This window comes from Bos indicus x Bos taurus, chromosome 18, assembly GCF_003369695.1.
Source record: "Bos indicus x Bos taurus breed Angus x Brahman F1 hybrid chromosome 18, Bos_hybrid_MaternalHap_v2.0, whole genome shotgun sequence".
NCBI classification, from domain to species: domain Eukaryota; kingdom Metazoa; phylum Chordata; class Mammalia; order Artiodactyla; family Bovidae; genus Bos; species Bos indicus x Bos taurus.
In genome coordinates, this window is record NC_040093.1 from 1,704,689 (window position 1) to 1,729,097 (window position 24,409).

The following is a 24,409-nucleotide window of genomic DNA, read 5'->3' on the forward strand; positions in this document are numbered from 1 at the left end:
CCGCCTCTGCGGAGAAGCAGACAAGGAGCCGCGGGGCCGGGGCTCGGTGCAGACGCCGTGAGCCGCGGGAGGAAGAAGTTGGAGCAGAGGATCGGACATGTCCACCCTTGGCTGCTGGCGCTCCCGAGCGCCTGGGGCCGTGTGGGGGCACTAGAGCTTGCACAGGCTGCGCAGTGGTCGAGCTGTCAGCCCGGGCAGGGCGGTGCCTTGAGGTCCGGTGAGGTGAGTCCGGCTGCCCCGGTCCGCACCACCGCATCTGGATGGTGCGCCGGGATGGATGCCGCAGAGCCGGGACCCTGGTCAGTGGGCGAGAGCTGCCGCGCTTGCCACAGCCGCACCATGTTGCGCGGCCAGCTGGAGTCTGGGATCAGGGCTCCCGTGCCACCTGTCCTGGGCATAGCGGGTACAGGGACGGCTGATCATCCGGGGCAGGGGGTGGGACGGCCACAGGCTCCGGGCTCCGCAGTCCGCTGGGGTGGGTGCTGGAGCAGTGGCGGCGGTCCCTGATGAGCATGGGAAGTCACAGGGTGCCCCCGTTTCCCCGGCTCGGTCTGGGGGCTGCAAAGGGCACCCCCATTCCCCGGGGTCCTCGACTAGCCAGGTTCCCTCCGGCCACCCCTGCATCCTTGCCGGTGTCTGGGGCGGGGCTTGCTTGCCGCAGTGGCGGCGGGAGGAGCTATAGGCGGGGCCGAGGGTGGCAATGCCTGCGGGGTGTGTTCTCAGGGCAGTGACGAGCTGCGGCCCACCCACCCTGGCGCTGTCTTTGAAGCGGCGGCGGTGATGGGCTGCGAGGACGCTGTTCTGATTGGCTGGGGAGGGGCTGAGGGCTGTGACAGCGGGTCTCAGAAGAGACCGTCCAGTCCAACCCGCCGCCGCGGCGCCATCTTTGATGGGGGCGGCAGAGGCTTGGCCGGCGCGGTCTGGCTGGCCAGCCGCGGGGGCGGGGCCGCGGGTCTGTGCTGGAGTCTGTGCTGTGATTGAAGGCTGTGGGGGTCCTCTGTCTCACCCCTTTTTTGCTGGTCTCGAGTCGGCCGTGGACACTTGCCGCGGACGCTTGCCGCAGAGGCTTGCCGCGATGCGTCACACCTGACGGGCGTGCCGTCTGGTGACCGGAGGGGGGCTTCTTTTTGATCAGCAGGGGCCACACTGTTGTCACTAAGGAGCTGTTTGTCTTGAGGGACAGGGTCACGGGCTGTCATTGTGCCCGCTGCCTCTCTTGGCTGCTCTGGGGTTGCAGAGCATGACTCCCTTCTGGACTGCTTTCACCCTGGGATGTTTCTGGCTCCATGTTTTGGTTGGCGCCGTGGAGACTGGGCGGCGGGTGCAGCCTAGCTGCGTTTCACAGGTGCCCTGTTGGCTGGGCCGAGGGCGTGGGACCGCGGGCCGTCTGGGGGGACTGAGCGCTGCAGAGTGCTGTGAAGCCCTGCCCTCTGTGACACTGTGTGTGGTGGCCAACAGGTGGCGCCGAGGCTCATTGCGCAGGAACCATTGTGAATGACGGCGGAGCTGCAGGGGTCGGGCCGAGGGAGGGGCTGCGGAGCCCTGCCCTTCCCACTGCAGTTTGTTGACAGACAGGCTGAGGCTTATTGTGCAGGCGCTGCCTTAAATAACAGCGAGGCGGGTCTCGGGGCGGGCAGAGGGAGAGGCTGTAGCAACCTGCCCACTCGAGCGCTGTTTGTTGACTGACAGGTGGCACCAAGTCTTACTGCGCAGGCGCCATCTTGAATGACAGTGGGGCTGGCAGCAGTGGGCGGGCTGAGGGAGGGGCTGCAGAGCCCTGCCCTCTCCAGCGCTGTTTGTTGACTGACAGGTGGCGGCCGAGGCTTACTGCGCAGGCGCCATCTTGAATGGCAGCGGAGCTGCTCTCAGGGGGCGGGTCGAAGGCGGGGCTGCATAGCCCTGCCCACTCTAGCACTGTTGACTGACAGGTGGCGCCGAGACTTATTGCGCAGGCGCCATCGTGAATATCCGAGGGTCTGACCACAGGGGCGGGTCGAGGGCGGGGAGGCAGAGTCCTGCCCACTCCAGCGCTGTTTGTTGACTGACAGGTGGCGGCCGAGGCTTACTGCGCAGGCGCCATCTTGAATGACGGTGGTTCTGCAGGGGCAGCCCGAGGGAGGGACTGCAGACCCCTACCCACTTGTGCTCCGGTGGCCGACAGGGGGCGCCGAGGCTTACTGCGCAGGCGCCATCTTGAATGACCGTGGGGCTGGCTTCAGTGGGCGGGCCGGGGGAGGGGCTGCAGAGCTCTGCTCACCTAGAGCTCCGCCGACCGACAGGTGGCGGTGAGGCTTACTGCGCAGGCGCCATCTTGAATGGCAGGGGGTGGGCTTTGCTTGCTGCGCATGCACCATCGTGAGTGCCAGCGGGGCTGGATTAGTGGGCCACCGCCTCTGGTGTCCAGGGAGACCGAGCCCGCCCCGTGTTCTCCGCTGTGCAGGCACCAGGTGGACCGCTGCTTGCCTCTGCACCACGTCTCAGTGGCCGCGCGATGGCGCCATATTCCCTGGAGAGGGTGGGGGCTGTGGGACAAGGTTCAAAATGTGCACATCTGGGGGTCACGTGGGAAACAGAATCTTAATAGATTTGGGGGAGGGTGGGTTCCTAAGTGAGAGGGTGGAGGAGGCTGTGCATATGAGATTTGAGGGTGGGAGGCTGTTGAGGGTGGTAGGAGGTGCTTGAAGGAAAAAAAGCTCGTAGATGGCCTGGAGCATGTACAGTGGCAGAAGGCTATGAGGGAGGCACTGCGTGGGGCCTGGTGGGGTGGAGGCGGTGCTGGCAGGTGGGCGGGACTGGGGGGCGGGGCGGGGCGGGGCGGGGGTGGCCCCAGCCGGGAGGGGCGGTGTGAGGGGGGCGTTGCCAAGTGTGTGGTGGGTGGAACCTAATTATAAATCTGCTGGCAACTGATAGCGTTAATAAAAGCCAGCGGCACAGTCCTGAAGGGGCTTCTACGGGCCACTGATTGAACACATGCTCTGAGTCACAGTGGGACTTGAAACGTGTAGTGTCGTCCAAAGGGATCTTGGTAACCTCTAAATGTTGTGTAAGGTTAAGTAATGATGCCGTTATCTCATAGTAATGATGATTATTATTAAGGTCCTAATATAAGCTAGTGTCTTCATGCTGCGTAGGTGTGCAGCACAGTAACACTTCTGGTATTGCGTCACTGGTTATCAATCACATGGCAAGACTAGAATTTCAGCTCATCTTTCTAAGTGGTGTCTATATCATTGTTCCACAATGTTTCCATAGAAAATATCTGTAGATGTACTGTTTTCCAAAATGACATTCGTTGATCTGTAATTGCCATGAACTCTGAGGTTGAGTTCTCTGCTTCATTTTTGTAAAATATGTAGAAAATTAATAATGTGAGAATTAACAGAGATGCTGAAAGTAAGCTGCCAAGCACTATAGGAGGCACATAATTAGCAATAAATAGTACTATTTTCTTAGCCATTACTATTTTCTTTCTCCCTCCAGTTTCTATCTGCAATGTGTATACCTTGACTTTAGAAGGGTGGCCGGTGCAACAGAGCTAATAAGTGGGAAATTGGGGTCTTGAATTTTTCAGCCCCAAGTCCTGTGTTTTTACTATTTTGCTCTGCATATTAGAGAAGGTTGTGACACACACACTTAGAGTTGGTTGCACACCCATTGACATGACCTCACTGGGTGAAGGCTGTGATTACAGCCCACAGTACAACGTACACCCCAGGGGGCGAGACTGATGAGCTGTCCACCCTGTGGGAGGTAAAGATGAAACTGTGTGGGGTCATTTCCAGCCTGGGAATTCCAGTATTTGGAAAATAAATTTGAGGTCTCACGTTTTCTTTTCCTTCCCCAGCTCTGCTCTTCTCTTCTCCGAGGTGATCGGCAGGAGGCAGAGGGACTAGGTCCAAACGTCAGGTGTCTGTGTCCAGGTGAGCTGAAGTCCCTCCTCACAGTGCCACGCCATCCTTGGGGTGAGCACGTGCTTCCTGAACCTGACACCTCCCTGCTGCACACGTGTTCCATCTGACCGTGAGCACGTTCGTGCTCGCTGAGAATGTGCAGACTCTTCCGGTGGACCGTGTGTTCACCGGATTCTCCTTGGTCTCACGCCATCCTTTGTGGTGTCCAACAACCATCCTTTGTTGGTCTTTTTCCAATATTGAGCTACTCCTTCAGGCCTCCCCTTTCTTTCTTATTGGGTGATTAAGGAAGCATGAAAAATTCATCGAGTCTTCTATCAGCCGTGACCCTGAGTGGGAAAGGAAGTGATTCCTTGGAGCTCATAATCTTTTGGGTAATGAAAGCCATTGAAAAAAGTAAAGCTGTGTGCAGAGACAGGCAGGAGAAGACAGCGTGCCGCCTGCTGCCCCTGAAACGAAGGCAGTAACTTCTCAATTCCAGCCCCTCTGATAAGGTAGGGAGCAGGAGATGGGGCTGGGTCTCAGAGCTCTGTAACAAGGCCCCAAAGTGAGCAAACGGGACCAGGCTTGGAGACCACACCCCGGAGCTGCTGTCACTCCTGGTGGGATGTGGGGAGCCTGGGGTCCCATGGGGGCCACGGACTTTCTTACTTCTCCTCCCACGGCCCAGCCACCGGTCCAGCCCCCAGTAGTCGAGTTCCTCCCCGTGCAGTTGGAACAGTTGACCCACTGATCTTTGATTGAGGCCAAAGACCTCCACCCCCACCCCTGACTTGCGGCAGGAACACCTGATGAGTTCCAGCTTGGTTTAAGGTACATTAACTGTGAGGCCTTGCTTTCGTTTTCTATGCATTTTTATGAAGTAGAAGTAAAAGACTTTAAGATGTTCAAAGAGCGACCCAAATGCCCCACATGGACCACAGGGGCAGCCCTGTTGGCCTGCGGGCAGCCCCGCTGCGCTGCGGTGGGACAGCCCAGCTCAGCGCTGAGCTCCATCTGCGCACAGTGCTCACGGCGCACCCACTTTGCGCTCATTGTCCAGTGTGTTTGAGGACAGCTGAGCTGGAGCCCCGTAAACCCCTCTGCCTGGTTAGCTGGTGATACCTCGTCCTGACCGGCTGCCTCGTTCATCTCCTGTCCTCCCCACCAGCAGAGCTGATGCCCCTCCTTGGCCCTACGACCAGAGTTGGGCTGAGTCCCAACTCTGTGTGCCCCCACACTCGCCCTCATCCTCTGAATGTGGTCAGACCTTGGCTTTTAAAATCCTACCCTTGACCACACTGCTTGACTCACACTGGGATTCCTGCTCCAAAGAGAGTGCGGACGGGGAGGTGGGGGCCTGCTAACTAGGGTACCTGAGAGCCCACCTCCAGGCCAGGAAACCACACTGATGGCTTCCCTCAGGGCCAGAGTTCAGTGAGGCAGGGGGGACGGTAGGTGGCGACATCCGGGTCTAGGCATGGAGCCCCAACAGTGCTGTTCTGCCCTGAAGGGTATGTGTGTTGGGGGGGGGTTGCTCTGTGGGAGCACTGCCGGTGGGAGAGGGAGGGAGCCACAGGAGGAGGGGCTACTGATGGGCACTGGCCAACAGAAAGGAGAGGAAAGCCCCACAGCTGCTGAGCTTCAAATTTAGATTCAAATTTTTTTCTGATTGTGAACTTCAAATAACATTCTAAATTGGAATGTATAATGTGTCTTTTATCAATCATTTCCTTTTTCAGGTTACCTCACTTTACTACGTTCCTTATACAAGTTTTATTTATGTATTGTTTGGCCCACTGTGTGGCATGCAGGATCTGTTCCCCAACCAGGGGTCCAGCCTGTGCCCCCTTCCCTGGAAGCACAGAGTCTTAACGAGGGGACCACCAGGGAAGGCCCCAGTTTGTATGGAGATTTGCTTCTACCTTGGTTTGTGCACACTTCCACACATTTAAGTATCTATGTAGCTTTTTTGGTTTTAGTAAGACTATGCCCAATTCATTAAGGCTTCAGACTCAGGCCACCAGAGTGAAGCATAAGTGGGATGTTAGGCAACATTTGGTTGTGGGGGGGTGTGATGTGAAAGCTGGGACCTTGTATCCATCACGTTTATGTGGGTGTGTTTCTGTGTATAGACATGACTTAGTGCAGCTCTTCAGCAATGGCCATAAGAATTTCAGTATAAACACGCCTCCATCTATAGCTTTGCTTTCTAAAACTGCATTTTATTCCGTGTGCAGACATCCTCATCATTTTCTGTGTACATATAATGACTATGTTTGCAGTAAGAATGCCACATATGCTATATACCATTTCATACCCTAGTATTTTCATTTAATGCTTTAAACAGTTTTTATATTAGTCATTTCCATCAAGTGCGAATTGACTGTATCCATGGAAAGGAAGACTGTGTGGCCTTTAGAAACAATGACGTAAATCTGTATGTACTGATTGGAAAGATGTCTATCAAAAATTACTGCGTTTAAAAATACACACACAGAGAGAGCCCCTGGTGTGATCTCATTTTGTTAGAAACGATGTAATATGTATGGAGACTGTAAAAAGTTTAATGTAGGAACAAATAGGGTCGGGGAGCGCGGCTTGCCGTCTCAGGGGGTGTGGCTTGCAGTTTCAGGGGGTGTGGCTTGCCGTCTCAGGGGGTGTGGCTTGCAGTTTCAGGGGGTGTGGCTCAGCAGTCCTAGTAATGTGTGTCTGCTTCAGAAGCGAGTTTGGTCTACCGTTCCGGAGCTCTCTGTCTTAGATTTCTTAAATCATTCAGATTTCATAGCAGAAACTCAAAAGCTTTCTACCTCCTGTCTGGTTGGTTTATAAGATGTGGGAGTGGGCCTTTTCTTGAAGACGATACGTAAGGCCTTGCCCACAGCACGGTATCAGTCCACAGCCACATGAAGAATGAATTCTCTGACACTCTTGACACTTCTTCTGTGTTGATTAGTCCATGTATTTCTTTCTTTAAAATGTCTGCAGGTCCCTGGCATTTTGACTGTTCCTGTGGATAGCTACTTGTTCAGAAGTTCCGGAAGGGACCCTGTTCCCACCAGGTGATTTACATACCCAGGGGTGTCCCGTGGCCTCTTGAGAGGTGGGGCCGTGGCCGTCTAGGGGAGCAAGTTCTCTGAATCGGAGGCCACGGAGAGATCGGGGTCGCTTCCCTGTCCCCCGCGGGCTCTGAGGGCCCTGCTCTGGCCAGGCAGTCCCTCTTAGCCATGCTCTGGGTCAGCTCACAGCAGCTCTCCAGAGCCGGGGGGCTTGCCCAGCAGGCTGTCACCTGGTGCCCTGTCTGCTGTGGAGGAGAGGGGGGCAGGGCAGGCAGAGTGGGAGTGGCAGAGGCAAGAGTCTGCCCAGCTGGCGGGCAGGACGCTGCAAAGAGAGTGGGGGTGTGTGCGCGGGGCAGAGCGGAGCACACCGCAGAGAGGCTCTCAGGCCCCGGGCAGGAAGGCTGCTGTGAGACGAAATAATTGAAACCCCTTTTGTTTTCTCTTTAGAGATTAAAAACAATTTTTTTTTAACTTACTGGCTTTTCTTTTAAAACAAAAAAGAATTTTTGCTGCATGTGGTTTTGTCCTTCTCTGGAAGTAAAGTCAGAAGTACAAAACTGTCAGGTAAGTTACTGCACCCTGACCTGGACTTCTTTGCTGTGCCGCCTGCTTTCTGCTCCAGCGTGGCTGACCACTGAGGACAGGGCAGGGCCGGAGAGCTCGTGGGCCGCTGAGCGGCTCAGGTGAAGGGGGGCGAGGAGCCTTAGCTGATGACACCAGAGCAAGAGGAGGACGGGGAGTCAGCTTTTACACTCAGCCTGAGAAGTTCTCTTAGCAGGGTGAGGGCAGACCCTATAATAGAGATGCAGCGACGGGAGGGTGAACGGAGTAGCACGCTGGTTTCTCTGGAGACCCCTGGATCTTGGACGAGGCTGGCCAGAGCAGGAGGTGTGGGGCGTGCAGAAGCCTGCTGCGCTTGGGCATGTCATCACCACTGATGTGAGTGCTAGATGTGGGGCTCCCGCGGACTCAGCGGTGCTCCATCTGACCTTCTGCTGGCTCATTGAGCTGGGGGCCGGCATCCAAGCTCCACGGAACGCCAACGGGGCTGATGTTGACCCCTGACCTTCCCAGTGAGGGAAGCATCTGTCTCTGATCCCTTCACAGTGGGGCCTAGGCCAGTTAGCTCAGATATTTAAGACTAAATTTGAGAGGTGCCCGGAACACCAGTAGATTGACCTCTGTTCAGGCACCAGAGGCAGTGGTGCAGACAGGAGCCTAGGGCTGCCCTCAGGGTGCACGCCGTGGAGAAGGCATGCCTGCTGCCTGCAGACGCAGACACAGGGCAGCCACCCGGCCGGAGCAGTGGGGACGTGGCTAGTGTGCAGAGGAGCTGAGCTGCTGGTTTCAGGGGCCGTTCGCTTGGTCAGCATGTGTTGCACATGCAGAGCACAGGCGCAGAGACGTTGCCCAGAGCACCTGAAGCCCAGGACCCGCACCGTCACGTGTGTGTGTGGCCTTCCTGTGCTGCCCACCTGGAGGCACGGCCGCGGAAGGCGCGCGGGCCGCCCTGGGTCTGCCAAGAAGGGGCGGACTGCAGGACTCGGGCTCCGAGGCCCAGGGTCGCAGAGGCCGTCAGGAGCAGAGCGTGGTCCTCCCGAGGCAGGCGTGCTGCTTGCGACTCCTCGCATGTGTCTGTGTGTTGGGGGTGTGGTGCGGCGCCCCCCTGGGCCTGTCCTCCCACCGGGCAGTCCTCAACCCCTGGGACATGTGTGTCTCCTTACGATCCGCAGGTCCCTGAGCACTGACTGCCCCCGCTGCTGCGTCTGCCCTGTTGGCGCATGTTGGGTTCCTCCAGTGAAACTTTTCCTTAGAGACATGCTGCCTCCCAAGTCCTTGTCCGCCACCAAACCCAAGAAGTGGGCCCCAAACCTGTATGAGCTAGACAGTGACTTGTCTGAGCCGGACGCAGTCCCAGGAGAAGGCGCCACTGACTCTGAGTTCTTTCATCAGAGGTTTCGGAACTTCCTCTACGTGGAATTCATTGGCCCTCGGAAGACCCTTCTCAAACTCCGAAACCTCTGCCTCGATTGGTTGCAGCCGGAGATTCGCACCAAGGAGGAGATTATCGAGGTCTTGGTCCTGGAGCAGTACCTGTCCATCCTTCCGGAAAGGATCAAGCCTTGGGTGTACGCAAGAAAGCCGGAGACCTGCGAGAAGCTCGTTGCTCTCCTGGAAGATTACGAGGCGATGTACGAGCCGGAAGGTGAGCCAAGGGGAAGGCGCACCCCTGCTGCTCCGGTGGGACCGTTCTGGGGGGCTGGGGCGGGCGCGGGGTGCGGTATAGGTGACAGCCCGGCCTTTCTGCCTGCAAGGAGCCGGAGCCCTCCCCACCCCAGCTTTGACGTCTAACCGGGGGCTGGGGGCGGCGGGGAGGGGCGTGGCGGGCGCCCTCGGGGGCTAAGCTAACGGGCGAGCGTGGCTGAGCCCCTGAGCCGTGTCTGGTGTCCCCTCAGACGACAACAGCAGCGACACCCACAGCGAAGGCGGCATGAGCCGGAGGGCCGCGGAGTCCCCACCGCCGCGCCCCGCCCTCCCCTGCTGCAGTGAGTAGCTGCCCACCGCCGCTGGGTCTGCGCACAACCCTTCTCTGGGGACCTGCTGCTGCTGCTCGGGAATCTGGGGCGGGGGATTCCGGGATGGCGGAATGAGACGTTTTCATCAAAGCAGACACATCCGTGGAGTGAAATACAACTTTTTATTATTCAGTGATGAGGGAAAACATTTAAAATTTTGAAGCTATTTGGAATTTGCCATAGGTTGTTTCAGGCTGTGTCTACTGCCTCCGGGGGGTAAAGTTCATCACCACTTTGCCCGCACAGCTGTTCATTTGTTCAAGGTTCTCCAGAGAACTTTCTGGAGCAGCAGTGCTCCGGGGACGGTGCTTTGTCTCTCTGTAGTCAAGTGGGGAGCACATTAAGACAGGCCAGGGTTGGCCAGGCTGTGGAGGGTTGGCAGATGGCCTCCTCCTTAAGGCGGAGACCGCAGGATCCGGGACACCGGGAGAGCCTGAAGCGGGAAGGGCCCCTCGAGGGCGGTGGCCCGAGCAAGGCCAGGCCAGCCTGCGCGAGGCCGCAGAAGCGGTTCCAGGCCCCGGAAGCGGTTCCAGGCCCCGGTGTATGGGGCATCTGCCCCTCGACTGGGACCCAGCTCCCAGGGGAGAGCAGGCATAGCGTTCGGGTGTGGAGGGGTGTGCAGAGCCCACGGCCAGCTCCACACGCCCGTGTCCGCAGGTGACCGGGAGCGAGACCGGGACTGGGACCAGGACTGGGAGCGAGACCGGGAGCGAGGCCGGGCGCGGGAGCGGGAGCGCCGCCGTGGCCGGAGCCGGGACATGGAGTCACGGGACCGCTGGCCGTCCGTCCGGAGCCCCAGGAGCAGTACGTGTCCCCAAGAACCCCCCCCTTTCCCCCCCAACTCGCCTGCCGGCTGACTGCACCGCATCCATTCACGCGGCCTCTCCCTTCCCAGGGTTTCACCAGCGGGATCTCGCCCTTCCTCTGGCGGAGAGAGCCAAGGAAAGAGAGCACAGACGCAGGGACTCCCTGCTGGATTTGGATGCCAGATCTGAGGTGCGCCCAGGTTTCCTCTCGTTCTGGGAGGGCCGTCTTCACTCCGTGCTGGAGGTGCCTTTCTTTCTCGGGAGGCTGAGTTATCTGCCACCTAGAAGCCCACCAGGGTTGGGGAGAGAGCCCAGGGGTGACCAGTGGCCGCAGTGACTGCCGCCTGCTTTCTGGCTTGTCAACGGGGTCAGCACTCGTGTCCCCTGGAGGTCGCCTGCCCTGTGCACAGAGCGGAGGGAGAGGGCGCTCAGGTCCCGGAGCCGAGAAGAGCTGAGTCTGCAGCCTGGCTCTGCCACCTGCCAGCCCACTAGCTGCACCAAGCCTCAGTTTCCTCATCTGTGAAATGGGTGTGATGACAGCCTCACCAGGGCTGTTGTGAGGGATGCGTGAGTCACACATAGATATGCAGTGTGCAGTGTGCGGCCTGGCACGCAGTGGGCACACTGTCACTGCCAGTTCTTGTGCACTAAGGACAGGGGCATGGGCAAGGAGGGGCTCGGGCAAGAGGGTCGTGTGTGATGTGGCGGCGTGGAGGAGGGCGCCTGTGCAGCCGTGTGAGAAGGCAGCGTCTGAGAGACAGCAGACGCAGCTCAGGGCTGCCCACTCGTCGGGTCAGCTCAAGCGTTCTCTTTCCTGGAAACAGTGTAGTCCAGAACGTAATGCACGTTTATGTCACTCAGATTCGACCAACAGGAGGTGTGAAAAGTGCCCCTTTCCTTTTGCCATTGCCTGTTGGGGTCTGTTAGCACCAGGGGTGGTGCCCTGTGGCACCCTCAGCCCCCCGAATTCTTGATCTCATCTGCTCTCTGCCAGCCCCGAGCTAGGAGCCGCGGTTTCCTCCTGTCCCACCGCAGACACAGCTGTGCTCCCCAGCCCGAGGCTTCACCTGCACTGTGATAACCCGGGGAGGCCTCAGGAGGGGGCATTGTCAGCCCTGAGTGCCTCGCAGTGCCCGCTCCGGGGAGCTGCCCACCATGGAGGGGCCCCCTACCCCCAGAAAGGGAGCGTCTAGCTCTCGTTGGCCAGCACCAGCAGTCCGGTGGTGCCTGCTGCTTCTGCAGCTTCTTGTCCTGGACTCCACAGCCCTGCCCTGGCAAGGGGTTCATTTTTGAAGCTGTGCTTCATCTTGCCAGGGGTTTTGTTTCTAATTGCTGAACAGTGGCAACTGTATAAAGGAGGTTTTCATTCTCTTAAATCCCAATGCCTGTGCCTGTTTATTTTTCTCAGTAGGAGCTGCACCTAATTGTGCCCACATCGTTTTTGTTTTCTTTGCTACACTTCCACATGGCTGTCATGTCATACGCCACTTCCCAGAACTAAAGCAAATTTAATATCAAAATGTCTTTATATAATAGTTCAGTAGTGACAACAACTTATGTTTTATTTACATAATTTTCTTTTTTTACTTTCTGGCCGGGCCACATGGTGTGTGGGGTCTCAGTTCCCTGACCAGGGAGTGAACCCACATGCCCTGCAGTGGAAGCCCAGGGTCTTAACTGCTGGCCCGCCAAGGGAGTCCCACCCAGTCTTCCTGCACACGTAGCCCCACGTGCAGCAGACCACGCGGCAGGACACGCACACACAGTGTTAGCTCCTCTGTACTTCGCCCAGGTCAGCGGCCCAGCTGGCAGGACCCCCACAGCCTGAGGGGGGCAGGTGGACACCTTCCTCTCCATTTCACAGATGAGGACGCTGAGGTTTGGGAGGACTTCTGTTCCCAGCTTGCTCGGTCGTTAAGGTGCTTGAGCTCCTCTGACCCTGGAGTTCCTCTGGCTGCGCCGCTGGGGGCCCCTCAGGCTCCGTGCCCCTCCTGGGGCCTCAGCAGCGCTTGCGGCCCCGCCCACACCTGTGGGTCTTGCTCACGCCCCCCAGCCCACCCTGAGCTGCCCCTGCCACGCCTGCTTAGCGCCGACTCTCTGCACCCCACTTTGTTGTTTACTGTTCTCTGATTGTTTCTCTCCAACCAAATGATAAGCTGCATGAGGGCAAGGAATATGTGCCCTCCGTCTTTGGGAGCTTCCTCAGAGTGTAGCGCCAAGGTAGGTACGACGTAGGTCCCTAGTAGAGCCTGACCAGATCACTCGGAACCCCCGGCGCTGTGAGCACTTGCTGCACACTGTGTGCGTGTGTGTGTGTGGCTCCCGCGCTGCTGGCGCGGTCCTGGCCGCGGTCGCCCGGGCAGACCCCGCTGAGGGCACATCTGCTGTTGCAGGAGGCGGTGTTGTACCAGGATATGGTGGCCCTCACTGAGGATCGCAAGCCCCAGAACCCGATTCAGGACAACATGGAGAACTACCGGAAGCTGCTCTCACTGGGTGAGCGCTCGAAGCAGGGTCAGAACAGCTTCCGGTGGAGCGGGAGCGGGAGGGAGTGGTCCTGTGACCTGCTCCGACGGGGCCGCGCCCACATGGCTCTCACCCCAGAGTGCCACCCTGCGACTCCAGTCTGCTCTGAGGCAGGTCCGGGGTCCTGGATGGCTTCCCTGGGGGACACGTGGTTGAGTTTGAGGCAGCAGTCGCCCCGCGAGGGGTCGTGTGGGCCGTGACAGGTGGGGAAATGGGCGGAGCCTGAGAGCCAGCAAGGATGCCCTGGGTTTAGGGGTGCTCGAGGCCTCTGCGCAAGCTTGTCAGCAGAGTCCAGAGAAGTAACCAAGACAAACTGGGCAAGGGGCCAAGGAATGGACAGTGAGGAGAGGGAGCGAGACACAGGCCGTCCAGGGCACGCTCAGTGCCCGAGCCAGCCCGTCGTCCGTGGTGACATGTCTCATGCCGTGTTCTTCCTTCGGACAGGGGTTCAGCTTGCCGAGGACGATGGCCACTCACACATGACCCAGGGCCACTCGGCAAGGTCAAAGAGAAGTGCCTACCCGAGCACCAGCAGAGGTGAGCGCGAGGCCCTGCTGCAGGAGCGGGCGCTGGGCGCACGAGCAGACATGCCTTGGGGGGGCTGTGCACAGACACGGTGGTGTACACACACTGACACGCGGTGGGGGGTGTGCACAGACACGGCGGTGTACACACACTGACACGCGGTGGGGGGTGTGCACAGACATGGCGGTGTACACACACTGACACGCGGTGGGGGGTGTGCACAGACAGTGGTGTACACACACTGACATGCAGCAGCATGCACTGATAGGGTGGCATGTGCACACACGCAGCAGCACACACAGTCACGTGGGGCGTGCACATGGATACAAGGCGAAGTGCAGTGACACTTGGGGGCACGTGGTCAGGGCACAGGGTACAGACGTTCATCCCAGGGCCCCAGGGAGTGAGTGTTCATACGGGGCTTCTTCCAGGTCTGAAGACGGCGCCTGAGACCAAGAAGTCAGCCCACCGGCGGGGCATCTGCGAGGCCGAGTCCTCCCATGGGGTGATCATGGAGAAGTTCATCAAGGACGTGGCCCGCAGCTCCAGGTCCGGGCGGGCACGGGAGTCAAGTGAGCGGCCGCACCGGCTCTCCCGGAGGGCGGGCGGCGACTGGAAAGAAGCATCGTTCAGCAGGAGGGAGGCGGGAGCCTCAGAGAGGGGCCCAGAGGGGGGCGCCTTTGGGGGAGGAGGCTTCAGCTGTGGCTCAGACCTGGTTTCCAAAAAGCGTGCTCTGGAGAGAAAAAGGCGCTACCACTTCGACGCGGAAGGGCAGGGCCCAGTGCACGATCCCAGGGGCGGGGCAAGGAAACGGCCCTTCGAGTGCGGAGGCGAGGCCCGCAGGGCCGCCAAGGCGGCGGGTGCCAGCAGCCTGAGCGCTCCGCCCGCGGCCCCGTCACAGCCGCTCGACTTCGGGGCCATGCCCTACGTGTGCGATGAGTGCGGGAGGTCCTTCGCGGTCATTTCTGAGTTTGTGGAGCACCAGATCGTGCACACCCGGGAGAGCCTGTACGAGTATGGGGAGTCCTTCATCCACAGTGCAGCCGTCAGTGAGGCCCAGAGCAGGCCCGAGGGTGCCAGGCGCTCTGAGGGTGCGCAGGCCGCTGGCCTGGCCGAGCATCGGGGGGGCCAGGCCCAAGAGCACCTCCGGGGCAGTGGGGACGAGGAGCAGGACGAGCCCTTCCTGCCCAGCCCCACCTTCAGTGAGCTTCAGAAGATGTACGGCAAGGACAAGTTCTACGAGTGCAAGGTGTGCAAGGAGACCTTCTTGCACAGCTCGGCCCTGATTGAGCACCAGAAGATCCACAGCCACGAGGACAGGGAGAAGGAGCGTAGTACGGGCGCCGTGAGGCGCACCCCCATGCTCGGAGAGTTGCAGAGGGCCTGCGGGAAGGAGAAACGCTACGAGTGCAAAGTCTGTGGGGAGACCTTCCACCACAGTGCAGCCCTGCGGGAGCACCAGAAGACCCACGGCCGAGGGAGCCCGTCTGAGGGCAGGGCCAGAGCCTTCGAGGAGACCTTCATTCCTGGCCAGTCCCTGAAGAGGCGCCAGAAGACCTACTCTAAAGAGAAGCTCTACGACTTTAGAGAGGGCGGGGATGCCTTTGGGCGGAGCTCAGACTTCATGGAGCACCAGAAAATTCATTCTCGGAAGAGCTACTTCGACAGCCGGGGGTATGAGAAGCCGCTGCTCCACAGCATGTCCATGCCCAGCTCTCAGAAGAGTCACACGATCACCAGGCCGCCCGAGGATGAGGACGAAGAGAAGGCATTCACTGCCAGTAGCAGCCCCGAAGACGGCCAGGAGGCCCGGGGCTACGAGAGGAGCGCCTACGAGAGGGCCATCCTCCACAGCCTGGCCGCCTTCCGGCCTCCCCGTGGCCTCAGGGAGGACGGGGAGCCCTCCACATACCTCTCAGGCCTTCGTGACCCGCCACAGAAGACCCCAGCCTGGGAGAGCCCTTATGCTGGAGGCAGGCACAGCTTTTTCAGGAGCTCAGTCTTCTACCGCGCATCGCGCCCTGCTCCTCTGGACCACCTTGCTGGGGAAGGCCCCAGCGGGTGGCAGAGAGACGGCGAAGCCTCCGGCCCCAGCTCAGATGGCCGCCAGCACCAGAAGGCACGTGCGAAGAAGAAGAACATCGAGCGCAAGAATTACGACGCCTCCATGATGCACTCCCTGCATTTTGGTGAGTCTCAAACATTTCGCCCGAGAGAGAGATTTTACGAATGTCTAGAATGTGGAGAGTTCTTTGTCCGTAGCTCTGAGCTGGCTGAACACCAGAAGATCCACAACAGGAAGAAGCTTTCTGGAAGTAAAAACTACCTACGGTCTGTCCTTCGCAGCCTGTCCTCCACTGACCCTCAGACCAGCTACCAAGGCCAGTCAGTGCAGATGAGTTATCCCCAGGAAGCAGCTCAGACCAGTTATGCTGAGCTAGCAGCTCAGACCAGTTATGCTGAAGAGCCAGCTCAGACCAGTTACGCCGTAGAGCCAGCTCAGACCAGTTACGCTGAAGAACCAGCTCAGACCAGTTACACTGAGGCACCAGCTGAGGCTAGTTATACTGAGGAACCAGCTCAGACCAGTTGTATTGAGGAACCAGCTCAGACCAGTTACACCAACCCAGCAGCTGAGACCAGTTACACTGAAGAACCAGCTCAGACCAGTTACACTGAGGCACCAGCTGAGGCTAGTTATACTGAGGAACCAGTTCAGACCAGTTGTATTGAGGAACGAGCTCAGACCAGTTATACTGACCCAGCAGCTGAGACCAGTTACACTGAAGAACCAGCTCAGACCAATTACACTGAGGAACCAGCTGAGGCCAGTGGTATTGAAGAACCAGCTCAGACCAGTTGTATTGAAGAACCAGCTCAGACCAGTTGTATTGAAGAACCAGCTCAGACCAGTTACACTGACCCAGCAGCTGAGACCAGTTACACTGAAGAACCAGCTCAGACCAATTACACAGAGGAATCAGCTGAGGCCAGTTATACTGAGGAACCATCTCAGACCAGCTGTATTGAAGAACCAGCTCAGACCAGTTACACTGACCCAGCAGCTGAGACCAGTTACACCGAAGAACCAGCTCAGACCAGTTACACCAAGGAGCCAGCTGAGGCCAGTTATACTGAGGAACCAGCTCAGACCAGTTGTATTGAGGAACCAGCTCAGACCAATTACACCAAGGAATCAGCTAAGGCCAGTTATACTGAGGAACCAGCTCAGACCAGTTGTATTGAGGAACCAGCTCAGACCAGTTACACTGACCCAGCAGCTGAGACCAGTTACACTGAAGAACCAGCTCAGACCAATTACACCGTGGAATCCGCTGAAGCCAGTTATACTGAGGAACCATCTCAGACCAGCTGTATTGAAGAACCAGCTCAGACCAGTTACACTGACTCAGCAGCTGATACCAGTTACACCGAAGAACCAGCTCAGACCAATTGCACCGAAGAACCAGCTCAGACCAGTTACACCCAAGAACCAGCTCAGACCAGTTGCACCGAAGAACCAGCTCAGACCAGTTGCACCGAAGAACCAGCTCAGACCAGTTGCACCGAAGAACCAGCTCAGACCAGTTGCACCGAAGAACCAGCTCAGACCAGTTGCACCGAAGAACCAGCTCAGACCAGTTACGCCCAAGAACCAGCTCAGACCAGTTACACCGAGGAACCAGCTCAGACCAGTTACACCGAAGAACCAGCTCAGACCAGTTACGCCCAAGAACCAGCTCAGACCAGTTACGCCGAGGAACCAGCTCAGACCAGTTACGCCGAAGAACCAGCTCAGACCAGTTACGCCGAAGAACCAGCTCAGACCAGTTACACCCAAGAACCGGCTCAGACCAATTACACCGAGGAGCCGGCTGAGGCCAGTTACACCGAGGAACCGGCTCAGACCAGTTACGCCGAGGAACCGGCTCAGACCAGTTATCCCGAGGAACCGGCTCAGACCAGTTACGCCGAGGAACCGGCTCAGACCAGTTACGCCGAGGAACCGGCTCAGACCAGTTATCCTGAGGAACCGGCTCAGACCAGTTACGCCGAGGAACCGGCTCAGACCAGTTACGCCGAGGAACCGGCTCAGACCAGTTATCCTGAGGAACCGGCTCAGACCAGTTATGCCGAGGAACCGGCTCAGACCAGTTATGCCGAGGAACCGGCTCAGACCAGTTATAGTGAGGAACCAGCTCAGACCAGATACACTGGGGAACCAGCTCAGATCAGATATGCGGAAGAACCAGCTCAGACCAGATATGCCGAGGAACCAGCTCAGACCAGTTATGCCGAGGAACCAGCCCAGACCAGTTATTCTGAGGAACCAGCTCAGACCAGATATGCCGAGGAACCAGCCCAGACCAGTTATTCTGAGGAACCAGCTCAGACCAGATATGCCGAGGAACCAGCCCAGACCAGTTATTCTGAGGAACCAGCTCAGACCAGATATGCCAGGGAACCAGCTCAGACCAGATATGCTGAGGAACCCCCAGCTGAGACTAGTTATGCTGAACTAGTAGCTCAGATTAGTTATGCTGAACTAGTAACTCCGACTAGTTACGCTGAACTAGCAGCTGAGACCGGTTACTTTGAACCACCAGCTCAGACTAGTTATACTGAACCAGCTGAGACCAATTATGCTGACCCAGCAGCTCAGGTCAGTTTTGATGAACCACCAGCTGAGGCTAGTTATGCTGATCTAGCAGCTGAGATCAGTTATGCTGAACTAGCAGCTGAGACAAGCTATGCTGACCTAGCAGCTCAGATCAGCTATGATGAACCACCAGCTGAGACTAGTTATGCTGAGCTAGCAGCTCAGATCAGTTATTCTGAACCAGCAGATCAGACTAGTTATGCTGAGCTAGCAGCTCAGACCAGTTACTCTGAACCACTAGCTCAGACCAGCTATGCTGAGCTAACAAGTGAGACTAGTTACTGCGAGCAGCCAGTCCTCAATGAATGTAAGGAGTGTGGGGAATGCTTTGCCACCGTTGAAGACCTTGGCAGACATCAGAAGATCTATGCCCGAGAGAAATTCCATGATGGGAAGCTGTTTGGAGAGCCTGTGATGCAGGACCTGGGCCTGGATGGGTCTCCGGAGGAAGAGCTGGAAGAGCAGGAGGAGCCCGAGGAGCCCGAAGACTCCATCTATGGCTGTAAGGACTGTGGGCTGGGCTTCGCTGACCGCGCGGACCTCCGGGACCACCAGAAGGTCCACGGCCGGGAGTACCTGGTGGACAGCCGTGAGTACACGCACCCCGCGGTGCACATGCCGCCTGTCAGCGAGTACCAGAAAGATTGCCTCGGAGAGCAGCTGTACGAGTGCCCGGCCTGCGGGGAGTCGTTCGTGCACAGCTCGTTCCTCTTTGAGCACCAAAAGGTCCACGAGCAGGACCAGTTCTACGGCCACAGGCGGTACGAGCCCTTCATGCAGCCCCTGATTGTCAGCCCGCGGCGGCCACAGGCCCCGCAGAAGAGCGCCCCGGCCGGGGTGGGCCCGCAGTGCCAGGTATGCGGGCAGGACTTCATCCATGCCTCGGTCCTCAGCGAGCACGCCCGGGGCCATGCCGGCGAGGGGCTGCCGGATCAGGGCCAGGGGGGCGCGGGCGCGGCGGGGCCCGGCCCGGCACCCACGGAGCCGCAGCAAGACCCGGGCGAGGAGCAGCGCTACGAGTGTGAGACCTGCGGCGAGTCCTTCCCCAGCCAGGCCGATCTCCAGGAGCACATGCGTGTGCACGAGAAGGGCGAGCCCTACGACTACGGGGCCGCCTTCGTGCACACGTCTTTCCTCACGGAGCCGCCCAAGAGGGACTGGCCCTTCTATGAGTGCAAGGACTGCGGCAAGTCCTTCATCCACAGCACCATCCTCACCAAGCACCAGAAGCTGCACCTGCAGGAGGAGGGCGCGGCCGCCGCGGCCGCCGCCACGGCCCAGGAGGCAGAGGCCAACGTCCTCGTCCCCCGGGAAGTCCTGCGCATCCAGGGCTCCAACGTGGAGGCGGCTGAGCCCGAGGTGGAGGCGGCCGAGCCCGAGGTGGAGGCGGCCGAGCCCGAGGTGGAGGCGGCCGAACCCCTCGGGGAGGCCGAGGGCCCGGAGTGGGAGGCCGCGGAGCCGAGCGGCGAGGCGGAGCAGCCCCACGCCGAGGCCGAGCAGCCCGACATGGACGCCGACGAGCCGGACGGCGCGGGCATCGAGGACCCGGAGGAGCGCGCCGAAGAACCCGAGGGCGACGACGACGAGCCGGATGGCGCGGGCATCGAGGACCCCGAGGAGGAGGGCGAGGAGCAAGAGATCCAGGTGGAGGAGCCCTACTACGACTGCGGCGAGTGCGGGGAGACCTTCCCCTCGGGCGCCGCCTACGCCGAGCACCTGACGGCGCACGCCAGCCTCGTCATCCTGGAGCCCGCCGGCCTCTACGGCGAGGGCGCCGGTGGCCCAGAGGGCGGCCGGCCCGACGACGAGCTCTTCAAGTGCGACGTGTGCGGGCAGCTCTTCAGCGACCGCCTGTCCCTGGCCAGGCACCAGAACACCCACACCGGCTGAGGCCCGGGGGCGCCCTGGGACCCGACCCTCCTCACCCACACTCACCAGACCCACTGCGACCGCCCGGACTGCACTCACCCGACCTGGACTTCAGACACCCGGCCCGGACACAGCCCCACGCCAGCTGAGGCTCGGCGGGCCGGGGCCTCCACTGGGACCCGGCCGGCCCCCTCACCCACACACAACCGGACCCACCGAGCTGGCCTGCACTGCACCCAGCGGCCTGGATTCAGACTCTCGGCCCCAAGGTGCAGATGCTTGCAGCTCCCTTGTCCAGCACAGCAGGTACCTGCGGGACAGCAGGGCACTCGGCCGCCCGCCGCCGGGGCCTTCGCGGCTGCAGAGAGCGCCCGTCTGTGACAGCCCGGGACCTCCGCGCACTGCCTCCCGAGCTGTGCACAGAACAGCCCAGCACAGTGAACTGGACTGAGTGTGCCGCTCACTGGCCGCTTACCTGCAGACGCACCTCACCTGGTACTCTGGTTTTGCTTTTTCTTTTTTTTTGGAGGAGGAAGAGAGCAACAAATTACAATATATTTGTAAGCATCTTAGAGCTTTAGAAAGATCTATTGTGAGCTGTTTGAACCCTATCAGTATCTTTTTGACTAACGGACTGGTTCCTCACTTTCTACATAACCCCCTCACGGTGTAGGCGTGAAAGGCAGAGCGTCTTGCCCGCTTCGCCGTGTGAAGGGGAGTCCTGTCTGCTCCCCTTTCAGGCGCCTCGTCTACACCGACACTTGTGAAGCCTCGTGCTGTGTCAGCCTTTCCTGTACGTGGATTGGCCTTTTGTAACCTCTGTGGTTGGTTGCCACCTTGTAACCTTGCAGTGGGTCTCATGCAAAAAACACTACAAGTTTTTGTTATTTTTATTTTTTAACCCACCTTGATGTCTCTTCGATAGTGAATTTTACAAAAGCCGAAGCTTTTCCCTGTGAGTCTTACATCCTTGCCTTTAAAGAGTGGGTTGTAACCATCACTAGATCACGCGTGCCTAATGAAGGTTGAGAACCACGGGGGAGGGGGGCTCTCCTGGTGTAAATACGGTTGAGGGCCTACGACTTCATTACTTCCCTTTGCGCGCTTCCTGCCTTAAGTGACCAGTAGCAACGTGGCTTGGCCCCTCCGTGCCGCCACGTGGCACGTCTGCACCCTGGGTGCCCAGGAGCTAGCATCCTTAGAGCTTTCCAGCCTGAGACTTCATCCTCCTCTCCACCTGTCTGACCCTCAACCAACCCCATGTCTAACTTGCATTTAAAAAAAAAATAGAAAAAAGCTTTCTTTACAGCCAACTCGAGCTCGACACGGACTCAGGTTCCCCGGCAGCCTTAATTTGCTTCGTTGCCATCTGTCCCCCTCTCAGGTCGCGCCTTCCTGACAAGCACCCCCGCTGCCCTCAGAGCGGCCCCTGTCCCGCCGCCCCAGTCTCCTGTGCTGCCGTCCCAAGCTGACCTCGCCGCTCTGGGGTCTCCTGCGTTCTGCCTTGTGCCCTCCCTTTGCTTCCCCGCCCCCTCTTCGAATAATGACTATTATGAAATTTCTTGGCTTTGAGTTGGCTGGCAAAAAAATTTAAAAATTTTTTTTTAAAACTTAAAAAAAAAAAAGAGGATCTTGTAGCTGCAGTGAGCAGAAGCTAAGAGCAGATTGTTTGGGAGAGCAGAGTGAGATCTGCTCGGGAGCCGCGTCTGGACCCCCCTCTCCTAGGTCCCTGCCATGAGGGCTGGGGAAAGCGTGTCAGAGCTGGAGGGAACGCCAAAGTCAGGGAGAGCCAAAGAAGGGGGTCCTGACGCCTTACCAGACCTGGGAGGGCAGGGTCTGACAGAAGGAACATCAGAAGCAGGGACTGGAAGGCCCCAATGGGGGAGGTTGAATGAATGAGCAGGGTGTCCTGGCAGTTAGGAGAAGGGGCCGCTTGGTGGCCTGGTGTCGATGAGGGCAGCTGCATCACAAGACCCAACATTGGAGCGGACGCCCCGGAGCCCCAAGGGGCTGCGAGCTGGGAGCCAGCCTGCGTGGCGTAGGGGTGAACCTGGCGTTCATCGCTGTCGGCGGCACCAACTGGTAGAGTGTTTTCAGAGAGCCGCCTGCCCAGCGTCCGTTCCAACCGTCCTTTGGTCAGTGAGCGATCAGGAACAACTGACAAATGCCAAAAATAGGAGGAAGGTGAACGGAGTGTGTCCGCGCACTCTGAACGCAGCTGTCTAGAAAGGATAATCATGGAGAGTTACGTAGTGACGTGGAGATATATTTACGGAATACCAAGTGGAAAAAGCAGGACACAGAATTATATTTATACTACAATTATAGCTGTTTAAAAATGTATGCTTATAGTCAAAAGCTGTGGTGGTGGTGCTGTGGTAGGCTTATAGTTGAGCATTATTTTCTTAAATTCCTTGAATGTTTATGGTAGTGTTACTCAAAAGCTTATAATCACGTCTCCATTGTGAACATAATTTGAGCTCATTATTCAGGCACTCAGAGAATACAGAAAAGTGGAGGGAAAAAAATCCATATACCCACCATCCAAAGATGACAGATATGCTCCTCACTACATTGTTTATTCTTCTTTCTGTGCACAGGCTTATAACTGTGTCCCAAACGTGTACTCAGATTAAGTGTTAGCTTTGTGGAATTATGGTTAAACGCTTTCATCCTAATGTTTTCAGATGGCCCTTAAAATAGTTTCCTGATAACAAAGTTTATTCTGCTTGCTTCAATTAGCAAGCATAATACACACCCAGAGGAATAATTGGAAAATACAAAATAAATGAGAAAAGAACAAAAAAAGTCGCCCATATTCCCAACGCCCAACGACTACTGTTAACATCTTGTTTCCTCCATCTCGTATCAGTGCACAAGCTTGTGATTTATGACCGTGGTGAATATGTGTGCATACAGTCTAAAATGAAAAAAAATCACAGAAAATAATTAAAGTAGTGTTGTCATTGTGGGATTATGGTTAACTATCTTGTCTCAAATTTCTTGAATGATCTTTGGTGTTTTGAGTATTAAATCTTATGTATGTTTTTCCATTAAAATTCTTAATACATACTCATGGCATACCTTGGGGGAGATTTAGTAAAGCAAAAGAAATTCACGCATATTCCTGACACCCAACAATCATTGCTGTTAAACCTTGATCTGTGCACAGTCAGGACGGGGGTGTCTGTGGTGAGAATGCAGAGGGTTGAAGAGGAGAAGAAAGCAGTGAAGGAACGGTCGTGTGGTCTTTGCCGGCGTTAAGGCTGTGGGGTTCGCTTTCCTGGGAGGCCTGTCTCGTTGTGTCCCGGTCACCGACCTTTTATGACGGGTGCCTCCATTGTAACTGCAGTGTCTGCTCACTGTAGAAACCCGGCACTTACAGAAGTGTGGAAGAGAGGCGTGCCCCTGTCGCCATCACCCAAAGACCACGGTTAACATCTGGACACGTTTTCTTCATCTTGTCTCTGTGCACAGGTTTTTGGTTTGTTAGTATGGTTGTGGTCGTTCTATCTGTAATCGTGTCACCAATAAAAATAAAGTTGAAAATAAGATAGCTCTCAGCCTCTTCTTTTGTCCATTTGAAGTGTTCGGGGTGTTTAAAAAATATGAGCACTTAGTGTCCCCCTTAGGCCCTACAAATCTCCTCCCTTTTTAAATTATTGTGTATTTCAACAGCACACTTCTAAGGGATCTCTCAGTACTACACAAAGCCACATTTGTAACTGCACTAATAAAATTAAAAGATGATACATATCAATAGTGTTTTTAAACTTGACATTAAGCGTTAGGTAAGTTTTACTTACTTTGAGTCTGCATTTAAAATTTTAATCTCATCTAAATACAATACTCCCTCAAACACAAACAAGAATGATCCCCGTAACATAAAAAGAATGTTAATACTGTGATTTGGAATCCCTTTGTATTCAGTCGTGTCTGACTGTGACCCCAGGGTCTGCAGCCCACCTGGCTCCTGTGTCCATGGAGTTCTTCAGGCAAGAATACTGGGGTGGGTTGCCATTTCCTCCTCCAGGGGATCTTCCCAACCCGTCTCCTGCACTGTAGGCAGCTTCTTTACCATCTGAGCCGCCAGAAGACCTATTACATAAAGTGTGTGTCCCTAACTCCCCTGAAGCTGAATGGATCTGTCTGAAGGTGCCTGACCAGCTCTCGAGTCACAGCTTCAGTAATCCTTCCGGGGTGTCCAAGATCGTCAGGGCAAGGGGTCAGTTCTCTTTTAAGGCTGACTTCCTGCAGAGTTCATCACTAACAGACAACCTGTAGGAAGGGAAAAGGTGAGGGTCGCTGGGGCTTGCCTGGCCAGCGCTTGCCCTCTCAGACAGCTCCCCGGTGCCCCTGCCACACGCTTATTCCCCGAGCCAGACCCCTCCCTGGCCTCAGCTGACTACGCTCCTGGGTCCCCGCGGTCCCGTCAGACCCAGACCAGGGGCCGGCCGGTGCGCCAGGGAGGCTGGGCGCCCGGCGCCTGGGGCTCTTG

At 57.3% G+C, this 24,409-nt stretch overlaps 1 protein-coding gene across 5 annotated transcripts; it reads left to right on the plus strand.

The window, feature by feature from the left end:
- The first annotated feature begins 42 nt into the window (after positions 1-42).
- PEG3 (paternally expressed 3) lies at positions 43-23,467 on the plus strand. Of its 5 annotated transcripts, none has more exons than XM_027513980.1 (11): positions 43-222; positions 3,845-3,920; positions 6,879-6,952; positions 7,451-7,513; positions 8,683-9,155; positions 9,406-9,495; positions 10,183-10,329; positions 10,421-10,521; positions 12,725-12,827; positions 13,302-13,394; positions 13,814-23,467. In XM_027513980.1, exons 5-11 carry the CDS (start codon positions 8,768-8,770, stop codon positions 19,930-19,932), a joined length of 7,041 nt encoding a protein of 2,346 aa, XP_027369781.1. In that variant the 5' UTR covers positions 43-222; positions 3,845-3,920; positions 6,879-6,952; positions 7,451-7,513; positions 8,683-8,767; the 3' UTR covers positions 19,933-23,467. The 5 variants fall into 5 exon arrangements, with proteins under 5 accessions (XP_027369781.1, XP_027369782.1, XP_027369780.1 ...); XM_027513981.1 differs by having other exon boundaries at positions 8,903-9,155; XM_027513979.1 differs by lacking the exon at positions 7,451-7,513.
- The last annotated feature ends 942 nt before the right edge of the window (positions 23,468-24,409 follow it).